Raw genomic sequence first — 16,244 nt, 5'->3', positions numbered from 1 at the left:
TTTCTTATAAGCTAGATATAGTTTGACCCCCTCCCCCTCCCTGCAATCGCATCGATCTGGCTACAGTGCCCTTAATGTACATAAGTTTTGTACTCCTGCGTGCATATATGGTGCCTTTCTTATAAGCTAGATATAGTTTGACCCCCCTCCCCCCTCCCACGCCGTCCTCCTCCTGGCTTGCTAGATGGTCGTTCTTAACGTATACGACGTATTGAATATGGCTTAATTGTTTTAGTGTCGAGTAGCACTTTCATCGGTGTTGTTTGATCGTATAAAGCGAACTCTAAGACCTATTATCGTGTACATATACCTGCTTCTAATTCCAGTCGAGATGCCAACAAGGACTTTAAATACTCTGGTTTATGCTCATTCTTCATAGATTTCTGTGCCATAGAGCTATGCTGCAAATAGAAAATTGGTTTCTATTTTATGGCCCCTAGCATATCCCTTACGTACAACAATGGAGCGTTGCATTGCATATTGTTTCAGATTGAGTACACTCCATGCACTAAAGTTTGCAAATTCAATTTCGAAGTTCAAACACTCGAAAGGTAGGGGGGTGGTAAGTCAATGTCATTCGACGATCGTCCATGGGGTAGACAGATGACAGCATCGTATTCTAAATTTAATGTTGTGTCAGGCCTATCAATTCTCGGTTTTGCTTTACCATTGTATTGAAGAAATGTGTATACTTGCAAGTGCTGATAATATATACAGGCTGTGTGAAGATCATGATCATTGTCTGTAAAATCTCTTTCTTTGCTACCTCAACAGCATCGATGTTATCTCTGTGTAGATATTGTAAGTCTGTCACGACTGTCGCACTACTAGTCTAAGCGCTAAGCGTACTACAGAAGCCTTGTACAGCCATACCAATTATTCGTTGATAGTCTGGGGCTAATAATAACGCTGCAAGTAATACAGTACAGTCTACACCAATGCAGAATTTCCAGGGATGCATGCTTTTTACAGCAAGCTTTGTGAGTTCTTCATTTATAACAGTCTGTACACTCTGCTCAGTACCGTGCTCACGGAATAACACTCTAACGCCTATCGGCGACTAGTTTGTCGCAACCTTACACTACATAATCTGAATCATATCCAATCACGAAACTAGCAACTTACTCTCGTTGCAGCGCCACTGATTCTTGCTCGGCTTACATAGGGGCCGTAAACTCTATATTGTTATCAGTACAAAGTAGCATCAACATTTTCGCCGCTAGTTGTATATTATTTGCCCCTAACACCTACCACACCATTGCACTCACATACGTCATCAAAATCCGTTTTGCCAGTATTTCCCTCTTTGAATGCATGCACTCGCTGTAGGTGATGCTTTCGTTCCTGCATGCAATCGTTGTTTGCTAGTTTATCGGCAACTCTATAACCATCGAACACAAGCATCACAGTACAATTTCTATTGTCTGCACTCACAAGGTTTTAGGGTTTTTAGATTGTTTTACTACCTTCGTTTTCAGTTGCCCTCCTTGTACTAAAGATTTCTGTAAACTGTCCATAAACGCGAAGTTAAAGATGACGTTAGTCTCCATAAACAAAAACATAGCTACAAAGTGTTTGATCTTGCAACCATTTTCCGGTCCAACAATATCATGGCCAATTGCAAGCCCCGATCACTGCTACCCTTGTGTCACGCGTCCAGACACACAATTTCCCCTGTAGAAAACACTTTTCAGTGTTCCTGACACCGCGTATATACAGTTTCTGAACATTCCGTGTCTTAGCGTACTGGAACCAATCAATGAAGTTGGACCTGTAAGAATACACCGGTAACTTGCATTCGAATATATTTATAAATGTTCAGCTAGTACAATAACAATCATCAATCATTATCATAAGTACACACAACTTAGTTTAAAAATGCAAGCTACGTTAGTTTAATTTTTACGCATTCATTAATTCCTTACAGTCTCGCACGTTTATGAAGTTTTGGATCATTTTAAGGATACACTTTTTGGTGCGAATGATATGGATCTCTCTTATAATCCTGGCATTGCAATGTTCATAAATGGTTTCGGTCATGTCTTACTCAGGGAAGTTGTGATGTGCCTGTATGTATGAGTTCAAGACTTATGTTGTACTCTTATGTCATTCAGTATTAGGTCCAGTAAGCATTTCCGATGTTGGCGCCATACTCTTATTATATAAGGGTAGAGACAGAAGTTGTTCTCCATTGTTTATAATGTCTGGAGAAGGTTCTTCACTGTTTGTAAGTAGATGAGATCATTTTATCACTTAACGAATAGGTGACAAGATACAATTTTTTATCCATCAGGGGTTGCAGTAACCAGGACAGTCTTTCCGGTATCTCGAGTATTTTTAGTAACCTCGTATTGTATTCCATTTCATAATAAAGATTTGAAGTAAGTCGAGGGATTCACAAAACGCATCGAATGTTAGCCATACCGGGCTATGTAATAAGTGTAGCCGTCTTCGGATGTTTTTGTTTTCTTTGACTTATGTAATGGCGACATCAAAAATAAGTTAGCAAGCAAATGAGATCTCGGATGTAGGAATACGTTGAACATCTAGAATGGGTGCTCAAGTACCGTATATGTTGTTCACTTCTTCAGTAGTGTAAACTTCGATGGAAAATACTAAGATTCAAACTATGTTAAATGAACTAAGATACAATTTTAAGTCAGTTAGCATTTAGCAGCGGTAGCTTGTGCAAGAATGATCGGGACTGCCTCTTGGTAAAGAGCCTTAATGTCCTCGATCACAAACGACGTACCTCTAGTTGTTCTTTTCCCTAGAGGTACTAAGTGTTCATGACCACATGCCTAAGTTGTAGATAGACATAAGAAAGTGAGACGCATTGATACATTACCTATTGTAAGTAAAGTTCCATCTGAAGAAAAGTTAAAAAAAGAAAACGACTTATTGGATTTTGGAGGTTGGCGGGAGGGCCAAAATTTGTAAGTAGTAGAGATTATAAAATTTAGTTTATATCTTACATCTACTAATTTCTCAAATAGGACCAAGTAAACGAGTCATACCAAATACTCAGGCTATTGGAGCCATAAAAGTGATTTAGACCACTTTGGAAATATTGGAAAAGAACTTGTATTAAAATATTTAAATATAAACATTGGAACAGAACTTGTATTAATTTTTTTAAATATAAATATAAATCAAATGTGTTATCTCATTTGATCTTGATATTTTAGACTGACCTGAGGCCGTATTTCCACAGTAGCGTTTTTTTGCCATTGTAGGAGATAATAAAAAGGTCAATTGTCTTAAAATTGAATTCTTTAACGTTGGCGAGTATGTTAATAACGTCGACGTATCGTCAAAATTTGAACTGAACAACAATTATCTTTGTATTATTTCATCGGTCACAATGAGCTTTCAAAAAAACGATTTTTTTGTGTTCAATTAAACAGGGATGAACAACGTTCTGCATATGCTCGATTTCTTGTAGCTACGGGGTATCGTGTTACTTGAGCGCAGTTAAATACATATCAAACGTTGCTTGCAATTACCTAAAGCGACCGAGAGAAAAAAAATGGTTGGACAGGCGTGTTCAAGTTTGTTCAAGTTTGAGGATACATGCAATTATTGCTTTTGTGGATTTTGAACTCACTTTAAATGATAAGGTCACATATCCTCAACGTCATTTAGTGCGGTACGCGAGTTTTATAGGTTTCAATAACGTGTGTGTGTCATTTGCCCCTTGCGTTTTAAGGTGTATAAGAAACACCACGACTATTGGTCGTGTCTGATACCAATATAAATGCCTTCATTACGTCGGTACAGCACTCGTTATCATTATTAGAACATAGTACTCGGAAAAAGCCGAAGACTTTAAAGATCTTATGTGATAGCATAACTCTGGACTTGATTGCAGGTTTTTTTTTTTTTGATATTGTATGAAGCAATTATAGCTTAGAGCCACACATAAAAAAATGACAGATATACATACACATCAATTGTATGCTTGGATCGCGAGAGTTTTTCCAAATCGACTATGAGTCAGCGCATTGGTTGGCTTTTCTGTCACACGATATAATTTAGCCGTGGTAGCTCTGTAAATATAATCGTGCCTTTTGTTAAGAAATTTAATATTGGTCACACAGAACTTTAGCCTTTTTATTTGATATTGTTACTAGACGTACTAAGGAGTGTCTATTGGAAAAGCTTGAAGAAAGTTCGTCTGGTCTACATTTATGCCGCCTATCCATCGATGTCGATCGGTTTGTATATACTTCACTATATCCTTCTTGGGATAGATTTTTCCCAGTGTTTTTCTCCCATCACATTGCCTTTGTCGCCTACTTTCATCTTCTCTTTGCCTGCATTGCCGACCTTAAGTCTGAAATAAGTGAACTCAGTCAGAAGTATCATTGGGAATGGCTCATCTGCTATATTTATTAATCACGATTCTATGTGGAACGAGACTTTCTCTACCATCGGGTATTGTGAAAATACACGTCTGTGTGGTTTCGGATGAGTCATCATTTCTATCTCATTATATTCTCTATTCCACTAATTCCACTCATCGGCCCGGTCCTTTGGTCCGGTCCTCGAACATTCCCCTAAGTCCGGTCCTCTGGTCCGTATCAAAAACCTCTCTCAGATCCGGTCCTCAGGTCCGGTCCTAAATATCCGTCAAAGGTACTTTGTCCACAACCGTCACAAAAGACCAAATTGATGTCTTCACCTGGAGCGCAGTACCTACTCTAAACTTTTAGCTTTCCCCGCCTACTTTGGTGTCACACGCTGTGTTTTTGTAGAAAATTAGGTGAATGACTGAATCAACCAACCTAGTACTAGATTGGTTGGTTCAGTCATTCATCTGATTTACTACAAAACTGGTTCATGGACTGGGAGGTGTGCCTGGCATAAAGATTGATGATGCACGTATCGGTAGAACACTGTTGAATCCAGTAGCTCGACAACAAAACGACGCATTGATTGGAGCCATACGAGACGACTAATGACTTGTAGAAAGTGGCTTAGATATAGTACCGACAACGATTAAATGATCATAAGCTATGCTTGTAATGTGTGTGTTTGGGTGGATTCATTGTTAGTTAAAAAAGATAGTGTTCGATATCTATTTTTTTCGTCATCAATCTCCCTTGTCTCCATAATTTTTATGGCAATTAGCTTACTGTGATAAGATAACAAGAAGTAGGGCTCTAAATTAGTAAAGCATGACTCATCGGTGGTAGAGTTGATAGTACCAGGATTCTCCTGTAGTTACACTTAGCTTTTATTACGATTTCCTAAACTCGGCATCGTGCGTATATGCATGTGTACACTTGTAGTTCTGTACGTAACGAAGGCTATTCGCCTACCAGCAGTATGAATCCTTACCAATATCAAGGATAAATAGTCTACCAAAGTCGCGTACTGCTAAGACGGTCTGTAGCAAATGAAAGATCACACTAAAACAAGAAGAAAGGCTGTGTTTGCTTTGTGAGGAAAAGTGACACGCGTCGTATAAGCCTTCGTGTGATTTAGGTTGATCATATGAATTAGTGGAGCTCTCGCTTTAGCTCAGAATCAAAGGGACTAGGTTGTTGTTTTACCACTAAGCACAGAGCTGATAACTGTTCTGGGTGTAAATGTACGCATAACGAACGGCTCCGTTCAGGTTACTATTGTGATTTGCCATCAGATCGCGATCTTCGGCATATAAAAGATTAATGTGCGTGTACTTCTAAGTGAGTGTCGAAGCGATTCATATTCGACAACGAACACAGGGGGTGAACACCACAGACCACTGTACCTAAAACTGAGTGCGATAATTCATTAGTTGCATCTATGGAACGATAGTTGAACTGTGTGCCATCATCAGGCAAGAGCGAAGAGTTTTAATTTTCCAATATATTAAGGGTGTGACCGGTTTATTCGGGCTATGTCGTCCGATGGCTATGTCGTTCACTGAGTCATATAAAGGGAGTGCTGGGAATCCATGCCAGCTATATTGGACATAATTTCATGTCTACGCATGCAGCAGAAATCGTTATTGATAAAAACTGCCAGCCCCTATTATTGTATATATGGGCTTCCTTCCAGCGCCTACAATCTTATGGACTGGGGACTGTAAAGCTGTTCATAGTATTCTTCGGTTATAGCGTCAAAGATAAACTTGTAAATGATATCTGTGCAACAGAACGCGAGAAGGCAATATAAAGCAGCATTTCAAGAACAAGCAGAATACACCTAGTTTTGATGAAACAGTAACTTGCAGAGCAGCCATAGGTTTCGTTAACATCGAAGTAGATGAGATGATAGTCTTACTCTGTCCCGATGAAGATATAAAAGCTGAGATGATAATCTTACTCTGCCAAGATAAAGATATAAACTACATGATCAGTCCGATGGAGGCTGAACAACGACTATTATCTTTGCAAATACAGAAGCATGTAGATAGTATACTTGCGTACGATTTTGAATATATCGTTCTTGGTTGTTATAAATTGATTATCGATATGAAGTGGAAGACAGGCATCGCTGATGTGTTTATACGTAGGAGATGCAAGGCGGCGCATGATATAGCGGAGATAGTGCGCAGAACTGATAGCGATAGTGAGAAACTCAATGATCTACAGCTTAAGTTTCTTACCTGTATTACAGAGTACGGATTTAATAACACAGCTACAATAGCCGCGTCACTCGTGAAAAGCGACTACAAAGGTAACACTGTACATGGATGATACCATCAAACTTTTGCAAATGGTTAGAGTGGCATGTGTTAAATAAAAATGAGCCCCCTTTCCATTGAACCTGCTTTCGACTGCAAAAGTGGACCGATGAGAAGCGAGATTGTATGGTAGAGGGGATACATAGTCCCATGTTTATGTTCTGAGGAAATACTCTAAATGTACTTGACCTACATGGGAAAGTCACTAAATGTACACAAAAAAATGGAATTGTCGCTAAATGTACATTTGTACATATTTGATCAATATTTCGGTACGTTTTCATCGATAAAAAGGGTGAATGTACATTTAGTGACTTTTCCACATTTTTAATGTACATTTAGCGACTTTGTTCTTATGTTCTTCTGTCAGTCCGTGTCCTCTTTATTGAACATGGATAGATATGGTGCGGTTATGTACGTGTGTGGTGAGGATATGTATATGATCAGCAGATATCAGATCGCGCAGTTTTACGACATTTTGCATGAAGGACGACGCCTGCCGATTAAAATTCACAAAAGTGGGAAATTAAGGAACAGTCTAGGTCATATGATTACTACGATGACATCATAAAGCTATCCGGAGTGCCAGTCGAGTATGAAAGTGGGTCTAGATTCTATACCATGGTAGGCAAGAAATTTTGAAACTGATATGCGTGCATTCGCTACGATGAGGAAATTGCGCTACATACATATACAGCACAAAGAGGCATTGTTATTCCAGCGCGATTCGATGCTAAACCTGAAATTTATACACTTCGGCTGTAGTACTCACTCGAATGCCTATACCAGAAGGATACCTACGAGATTTTTGTAAGAGTCTCAAATTTACTCCTTATTATGCTACTGTCCTACTACGTAGTGCTGTAAAGAATTTAATCATACTATGGCAATGCTGCTTATACGAGGCGTCAGACAAAAGAGCGATATATTGTCAATCTGGTTGTGGCTTATTCCAAACTTTGCGACGACGAACACAAAATTTATGTATAGCAGGGGAAACGTATCACGGAGCAACAGGCATGAAGAAGAAAAATAGATGTCTTGTTTTTTTTTCATTGATAAGGACAAGGGTAGAAAATTGTAATTGCTGTCGCATACCATACGCTAAACAAAAGCGTATACAAGCAGACGCTGCAGAGGATGATACGAATATACTTAAAGTCAGCGCATGCCATAATCACGTGCATACCAGAGCTGTGTTGGAACGGATTAGAGAGCTTGGCGATCCCGAATCTACTGATGGTGTATGCTCTTACTCTTAAAGACATAAATCTCGTGAGTTTAATCCCAATGTACACGCAATAGAACTTGTCAAAAAAATCTTAAATTAGAGCAGAGGTGAATCGCGGAAGATTTAATCCTCTGTAAAAGGAACACTTGCCAGATCTGAAGCAATACAAGAGCATAGAAGATGAGCGCGAGGTGTATATGTTGTTTCGTAAGTTTTAAATTTGTTTTAATTTAGATTGGATAATGTGAGTAGGTAATAATAAATGCATCAAACTATTTTAATGATCACATTGTATGTTGTCTTTATTCAATTAACATCCATATCATAATCACTTGGTTTCAAATCATCAGCACTATTGTTAAGGCTATTGAGCGTCTCAGGCTCTTTCTGCAACATGCGTGCGGGTCTATTCATCCACCAGTCAGTCTTCGGCTTATTCCAAATTAACTAGGCCTCTAGCAACCTGTACATACCTCATGATCCGCAATGTCAATTTCACTCAGCGCTTTGCTGTGTCCACCGAAACCAATGTATTTCTGCAATTCTTCCATACTCCTCTCAATCGTGATACGCTCGCGTGCAATATCACGATCAGCTTGGCTAGATCTGTCTACTTGCTTTTTTCTTAGCGTACAAACACAGATGCCGAGATTTTTGAACTCGTACCTGTCCGTGAACACAACTTTTGCCGTAAATATACACCATATATGTACTGCTATCGCCCAATATAATTCTGCCGGACCGTACATCTCGTTAATATGGATTCCGTTATCTGCGCTCAATGTGACCTGGATACGACCGACTCACGCCACAAATATACATGCCTCCATTTGATAATACATTATACTTAAGTGTAGGATAGGATTTGTATTCACTTTGGAAACATGAATGGGCGTCTACATTGCAACCAGCCTTCTCTAATCTACGTTCAGTTACATCGTTCAATACTATACCAACACCTTTGTCTAAAGGTAATGCTACCCTGGTACGCTCAGGAGTATATTTAGCACACGTTCGGCAGTTGAAAATGTAAAATCAGCGGGTTCCTATAGTAGAAGCACATGTTAATCGTATATTATAAGCACATGAATGTTTAAACGCAATATGGTTATAAACCCTAGTATACGTTGAAACGCAATTGTAGATATTTGTAGCTGCAAATTAATCAAATAATCTAATTATAGATATATTGAAATTTCAGAAAACAAACAAACAAACAAATAATCTATTTTGGCATATTTGGAAATATAATCGTATACAACAGAGGTCGGAGACTCTGTCGATATTGATGATGGTTTTTCCATTATGATATGTTTTCCATTAGAATATCGGGATATAATAGTTGGGAGAGTCTCAGGTGAAATTGACACTTGATGACACTTGTTATATTATCGAATACTCTCAGAGGTGGCATGAAGATTGTCCCCCCTAACCAGCTGAGCCCGTCTATGCCTTCAATGGGATGGAGAGCTAGATACCATGTGATGGGGTACATGTGCAGACATTTAACTGCACCAACATGGGTTTTTTTATTTCTTTTATTTTCTGAAGTTGGACTTAGAGTTATTTCATTAGTAATTGCGATTGGAGGATAGTTTCGAAACATGAAACGATAGGAGAATGAAATATCGTGCAACCAATGAAATGGAGTCTGATTTTAGTTACTGACACCGAATAAATCTAGACCGAAGTAGTTGTAGTCAGGAAGTCCCTGTTAGGGTTTATTTAGGATTAGGGTTTATTTGATATTTGGGTTTATTAGAGACTACATTTTGAACTGGATTTATCCAATCAGGTTAAAACTGATTAACGGAAAACACATGACCAAAATGATAGTCACAGGATTCAGTTCAATAAATGAACAACGTCTCCCCTGATACGAGGGGAGTACGTTGAGATACAGTTATCCTCGACTACTTACTACATAGTGAGTGATTAGAGCGGAACATATAGACAATAGTGTCAGTCTAAAATCCCTTAATCTTTAGATCTTTACCAAGGGCTGAAGCTAAACTTAAATTACATTGTGCAAATTTCCTTTGAAATCGTACTTTCTTTACGTTAACTTATTGACATCGGAAGTCAGCCTGGTCAGTCTGACTTTTACAAAAATGGTTGCCGATATTTAAAGATATAACTCATCCCTAGACCTATCTCTTCTAATACACCTTGTGTAACACACTCTCTCCACATCTTATTACTCCACATAGTTACACCTCTCAGTTGAATGATATGATTCAGCCATTCAAACAGAACTGGCAACACTTGCAGACTTGGCTCGCCTATCTGCTCTTTGCAAACCAATTAACCTCTGGCAACTTTAACCATTTTGCCCCTGGTTGTTTTTCCTTGTTTCTATTTACTCCCTAAGTTACTGCTTTCGTCATAATGTTTGTAGGTATGAACTCATGTTTCATATTTGTTTGTCAGTTGATTCTATACCGTGTTTATTCAGTCATTCACGTAGCGTAGCCTTCATAGATACCAATTCGTAACGTAGCTCTAGACAGGTACGTTCTTTCTCTTTTGATGTTATATTTAGCTCGCTGTTTGGAATATTAAACCAGAAGTTTGATCCACAGTATGGCAGATGTTTCATCTTTTGGAAGCCACAATCCTTTTCCAGAACCAACGTTCTCACCGCAATCCTCGTCGCTATTAGTACATTTGCACTTTATAAAATGCACAGATTTTACAATGATTACAATACTTGTTGATTATCAAACTTCCAGTACCACTCTCGGCGAGCCATCGCATGCTTTGGGAGGGTGTTTGGAAGCAACGTGTCTTCTCCATATTTAAATGGTAAGTCACACAGTGCAATGTGTTTAGCGTCTATGTATGTATTATTAGACTTGCCCTCTTCTCCTCTCTGCTTCAAGAGCTTCTGTACGCCCTGCTCATCAATCTCAAGATTCAAGATCGCGATCATACGCCGTGCAATGGTATCTTGATGCCCGTGATTTATTTTTGGAGTTACCTTTGGGTAGAGATATTTTCTGCTTTATCCTTCTAGACAGTTACGTACACCACATACACACTTTAGTATGTACTTTGGTTTTCTACGCGACCTATGATTGCCACCATTTCGACCTTCTCTGACCAACAATACAAGATAAGGATATCATAAAGAAAAAGACTTTAGTTAGTGTTAGTACTGATTTATGTTACACAGTTACTTGGCTATAAGGTTATTGGCCCAAAAATCCTGTTCGGTACACACTCGTGTGATTTAAAATTTAGGGCCCAACTATGTATTCATTTATTATCGCCTTCTGATATAGTTGTGTTTTATGTTGGGGTATAAATATTTATGTATCATGAGTCCATGACCCACCCTCTCTGAATTGTCTCTCAGAAATGATTTGTCCTGGGACATGGGGAGAATCCATTTTTCATCACCAGCGACAATTTATCACAATTAGTAGAACTAGAGAGGGCCATGGGTTAATTCAATTTAATACAAAATATGAAGTTGACTCCTAAATATTCATTTAGATCAGCCGTTTGTTGCTTTTTCTAACACCAAAAATAACAATACAAAATATAAAATACAGATCACAAATATGTAAATATGTGGTCCGAACTTTACACTACGGTTTATTTGACTATTAGAAAACTAAATTAGTAGGGAGCTCAAACCTGAGTGTGACCTAGTAGTGTAAGAATAAACTTGTCAACCTTGAGCCCTAGTATAGTATACAATGAATCAGAATTGGTTATTACTAAATAATCAAAGATTATTTATTAATGAAGACATGAACAATTCTCATAGTCCATATTAGGAAATAGTAAATAGTAGGACTGATGCAACCCTATCCCTAGTCCCAGGTGCAGGACCGTCCCTTCTATGTAGGACAAGTGTCACATCCCGAACTACAACCCCCCCAGTCGCCTGATCACACATGGTCAGGTGACTCAACGAGGAATAACACTTAGAAAGTTTGTACAAAATTCGTAACTGAAACAATAAAATATGAAATAAAACTAGAAGTAATTAATCGGACGCTGGCTGTAAGCCTCCATCCACGTGACGGGGCGTAACATCGTCGTCCTACGTGACCCGCATCGTTGGCTCGTCGACAAAGGTGACCCCAGCATGGGTCCGTGGCATTCCTGGGCTGTCCGTGGAGGCTCCATCAGTCTGCACTGCCATCTCGTACTGCCCTTCAATATCGACATCAGCCATCGCATCGCCATCATCTATCGGTACATCAGCCATCTCATCGCCATCGCCCATCGGTATGTCTGGAGCAATCGAAGCAAAGTTGTCGGCCGTAAGCGAGACCGAAGTGCCGCCATCAGACATCCTCACTGAGGGTCCCACTGACTCTACGGGAAGAACATCGACCGAGCGTTCAGACAATATGTGGACCGCGTGACGACCAGCCCAAAAGTCGCGTTGCTGTTGCTGGTGTTCTCGATCGGATGAAAAACGGAATGCCTTTTTAATCGACGATTGATCACAAATTGTGCGTGTTCATTGAAAAATAACTTGTCGTCCTGTGTAAACATATCTTGGCGTTTGTAGCCGAAACGATTGGTTGGCTTAGTCCACATATGCCAAGCCATATTACAACCATACAGATATTTGAGAGCCGCCGGATATGATCTGAATGCCGCAACCAGGGCTTGGCGATCCTCCTGTGGGAGATCGGCCACTGGGGACTCATATCAGAAAGGTCACATGCCGTACACATAGACAGCCAGCGAGCACAGATGTAGTCGTTCCGGACGACCAATTTGTGGCGTGTATGCCTTGAGGTTTTTAATATGCACCCTATATTCCTTGTTCAAACCAACGTCCTTAATGTAGTGGATAAGTGGTGGATGATGTGCTATCACCACCGCAGGACTCAACCAATCTTTTGCCAACTTGTGACTTAGGGCCGCCATCGGTGAGTACAGGACCCGTCTGCCGATTTGAAACATAAGGGCATCGATCCGGAATTGGTCTGCCGATAAATTTTGAGTGCGCCGCGCGCTCTGGACCGAAACAAGAGCTGCTTCGTCACGAGTGAGAGGAACCTCCCGGAGTGAAACAGTCGGCCTGATAAAGCCCAGCGCTTTGTCGAGGACCGCCTCTACTGTCGATCAATGGAGTGGAAAAACGTTCGGCCTGTTCCCAGGAAATACAGGCTGGTCCCGATTACGGATGAATAGGTGGCGTTGTAATTCTCGAAGAACACCTGGACCATGTCTCGCCAGAGATGATGCAAACCTACACCCAGAGAACGGGATAATCAAAGATGAAGCGTTTTTTTTAGTGCTTCAACACGGCCATTGCCGCCATGCTCGCCAGTCGTAACGTAATGGACCGTGGTCCCCCGGCGGGCGCAATAATTCTTAAACTGTTGTCTCAATATAGGACTGCCTTTATCGACAACGAAAGTATTGACATGGCCACGGGGGTAAATTTGTTCCTTACAAAATTGTATTGTAACCGCCGCTGTCTGATCCTCGTGCTCAAGCGGCCTTCCAGACGCAAAAAGGCTAACCCCAGCCTGGGCAGCAATAACAAACTTATGGAGTCCTCGCTGATGGTCAGAAAAGCCAAGTTGACCTCCTCGGCAATGGTTTGGGGACGCTACGGTTACCGCAGCAAACCTCTCGACGGACCGGTAGGCTTGCCTGTACGGATACATTCCGAGCAGGTATCGATAATTGGCTTAACCAGCTTGGCCGGAATATTCCATCAGCATTTGTCCTGAGCTAAAGCCCACAGCCTATCCGAATGGAGATGGCTATAGCCATCATGCCACAACAATATGGACTCGAGGGTTGCTTCCGCCGGCACCGCCTTCTCCATGCACCGAAGATTCAAACGCTCGAGTTGGCGTAACGTCTCGTATTCAGTAAGCGTGCGTGATGGGGCTGCCCGTTTACTATTTCGCCAGTTATGGATCGATGCATCCGTGGCAGGATGATCCGACACCGTGTACGATACCTCCTCCGGTGGTGGACGAGGAAGATTCCAGGGACGAGGACCCATATCCTCTGTATCCGTGGTAGCCTTTGTACCGATGGTCTCCTGGTCGGTTTGTAAATTAGCGACCTTATACCCCGTACCAATTGGAACCTCTTAGAAGGGATCCAGAGCCACTGGTGCTATGCCAGGTCGGCTTCGTATGACGCGATGGCATCTGCCATTTGAGAGTCGACGGTATGGGTAGCCACCGGATGGTCGAGTTCTGGCACGGCAGTATGATCCGCAGATTTCGGTGGTATAGTTGAAACCGGAGTTAACTCCTGCGCTATTCACTGGTCAGCCGCTACCCAATCTTTGGGAAAGGGCTGACTGCTAGAGTCTGTCGGAGCGGAGTGCGGGGTTGGCAGTAGGTGTGTTGGTACGATCGCATGAATATCCTCATGGGATACCGACTTCTGCGATGGTGTTGGAACTGGATTGCGCCACTTCCATGTCCGAGTCTCCCGCTGGAGCTGTTGTGCTGACTCCTGCGCTCGTTCCAAAGGGCGTGGGTCGCCGACTGGTTCGGGAGTGGCTGTCGTTGGGCGATGGGAGCGATTTTCACTCGCGAAACAAGGAGTAAGTTCGTATCCCAAAACGCTAAGTGCTGGCGGTGGGCCCTTCAAACTAAACGGGCCAAAACTCGTTGGGAGGAGAATAGGTGGGCTCGTGCGACCGCCCATACGTCTCGCCAGTACTGCATATTTCCAGGGTGGTAAACCCACTACACGATTGCCTCGATGAAGAAAGGTGCCTGGGCGATGGGGAATATTAAGGGGTACGTCGGTAATCATGGAAAAATACATGACTATCCATGACGCATTGGGGACGAATGGTCCACCATGACTACTGCTGTATCAGGGATGTCTATGAAAGACGCCAAGAAACGGTATATGAGTGGCCACGGGCTGTTAGCGTATGCCAGGAGATGACGAAGATCTACCTCGAAAGCATCTACTGGGCCCATGTACCTGTGCGGTCGTCAGTTGTATAGACGTCGAGGACGTGGTCATCGATGCTCGCAAATAGTTCTACACCGAACTTGCCATTTATCTGTTGTGATAGATCTATCCAGATGGAGTTGAGAGCTCAACTGGCTTGGAAATTACGGTGGTTGTCGCGCCGGTCATGTTCCAATTTAACATGCCATGCTACTCTTTGTTTGTCTGGGGTATCTACCAGGACTACGGCTACAATCTGCTGCCCGACTGATGATTGGTCCAGTGCAGGTTTCCAGTCCACTCGGTGTTGTGCTATGGGCTGAATAATAGGGTCGAGATGGTCCGCTGTACATGAGAAGTAATCCCCGAAGACCGTTAACGGACCTGGTATGTATAGTATGTCTATCTCTACTTCGTTAATGATCTCCATAGCCCTTAAATACCTACTATTACGCGTTGTATTCTCCTGTATATACTGCCCTGGGTGCTTAATCATTGGAATTAATGGCTTATGGTCGGATACTAGAAAGATCGGTCGAACCGAACGTCGTCATATAGCGAAATTCTTAAACATTGCGTATGTGCACCCAGTTAACTCTCTATCCATGGCTCCATAATTTTGTTGGGCATCATCCAATTTGGTACAAAAGAAAGGATGCCGGGTACAGGAAGCGTAGTGGACCCAGAGTAATTCCGAGGTCACGAAGTGAGTTGTCGGTAGCCGAAACATACTCCTTCCTAACACTCGATTCGGATAGCAAAACTGGTAGTACTGATGTATGTTATGGCTTAGGCAACCTCCCTTGTGGGGAAGTGAGTTTGGTACATTCTGTATCTGCTCGCTGTTCTTCAACCAGTGTACCACTTCGTTGTGTATGTATAAGTGTGCCACTCCCAGCTAGTGAGCCACTCGGCTGTGCTAGTCCGTTAAGTGAATTATTATCCACTAGTGTACCACTCAGCGGTGGAACCTGTGTACCACTCTGTTCCCTATCAGACGCACTATCAATATCCATTGAAGCGTTACGTGATGACTGTTATGGGACGTATCCTTCTTAGCGGTTTGAGTTTCTCTATTGGGTTGTAAATAGCCGGGTCCTGTGGTTGCCGAGTATACAATGCTTCCTCTTCTTCAGTGATGATTAACAGAGGAGTCTGAGGATGTATGATCACTGGAGACAACCCCAGTTGTGCCCCCAAAACCGTAAAACTCTTCTTGTTCATCCTCGGATTTCTTAGTACCCGGTGGAGGTATCTGGACAAACGTGGCTGCTCTTAAACCCTCGTTACTAGCATCGGGCATATCAAACAGGTGTGCCAGAGCTTTCATCTGAGGAGCTTCCCAACGAAAAACCACACCCTTTTTAGTTAAATTAGATTACGGGGCAGAGATAGCGGCCATGTTAGGTAAATATCTTCCCCACCATG

The 16,244-nt window shown here is 41.7% G+C and overlaps 3 protein-coding genes across 3 annotated transcripts; 1 reads left to right on the top strand and 2 right to left on the bottom strand.

Annotated features, from left to right (window-relative positions):
* Window positions 1-11,961: 11,961 nt before the first annotated feature.
* Window positions 11,962-12,216, bottom strand: SARC_01739 (hypothetical protein; the record flags this gene model as incomplete). Its single annotated transcript, XM_014304550.1, has 1 exon — window positions 11,962-12,216. One exon carries the CDS (start codon window positions 12,214-12,216, stop codon window positions 11,962-11,964), a length of 255 nt encoding a protein of 84 aa, XP_014160025.1.
* Window positions 12,217-13,198: 982 nt separating this feature from the next.
* On the top strand, window positions 13,199-13,919 carry SARC_01738 (hypothetical protein; the record flags this gene model as incomplete). The annotated part of the gene is made up of 2 exons (XM_014304549.1): window positions 13,199-13,561; window positions 13,830-13,919. The coding sequence occupies 2 exons, from the start codon at window positions 13,199-13,201 to the stop codon at window positions 13,917-13,919; spliced, it is 453 nt and encodes a 150-aa protein (XP_014160024.1).
* A 246-nt stretch (window positions 13,920-14,165) lies between these two features.
* SARC_01737 (hypothetical protein) lies at window positions 14,166-15,832 on the bottom strand (the record flags this gene model as incomplete). The annotated part of the gene is made up of 4 exons (XM_014304548.1): window positions 14,166-14,629; window positions 14,847-14,928; window positions 15,055-15,161; window positions 15,643-15,832. The coding sequence occupies 4 exons, from the start codon at window positions 15,830-15,832 to the stop codon at window positions 14,166-14,168; spliced, it is 843 nt and encodes a 280-aa protein (XP_014160023.1).
* Between the last annotated feature and the right edge of the window lie 412 nt (window positions 15,833-16,244).

The sequence above is a fragment of the Sphaeroforma arctica genome (assembly GCF_001186125.1).
Source record: "Sphaeroforma arctica JP610 unplaced genomic scaffold supercont1.71, whole genome shotgun sequence".
NCBI lineage: Eukaryota > Ichthyosporea > Ichthyophonida > Sphaeroforma > Sphaeroforma arctica.
The sequence above is the reverse complement of the archived record's forward strand: the minus strand, read 5'-3'. Positions and strand labels throughout refer to the sequence as shown.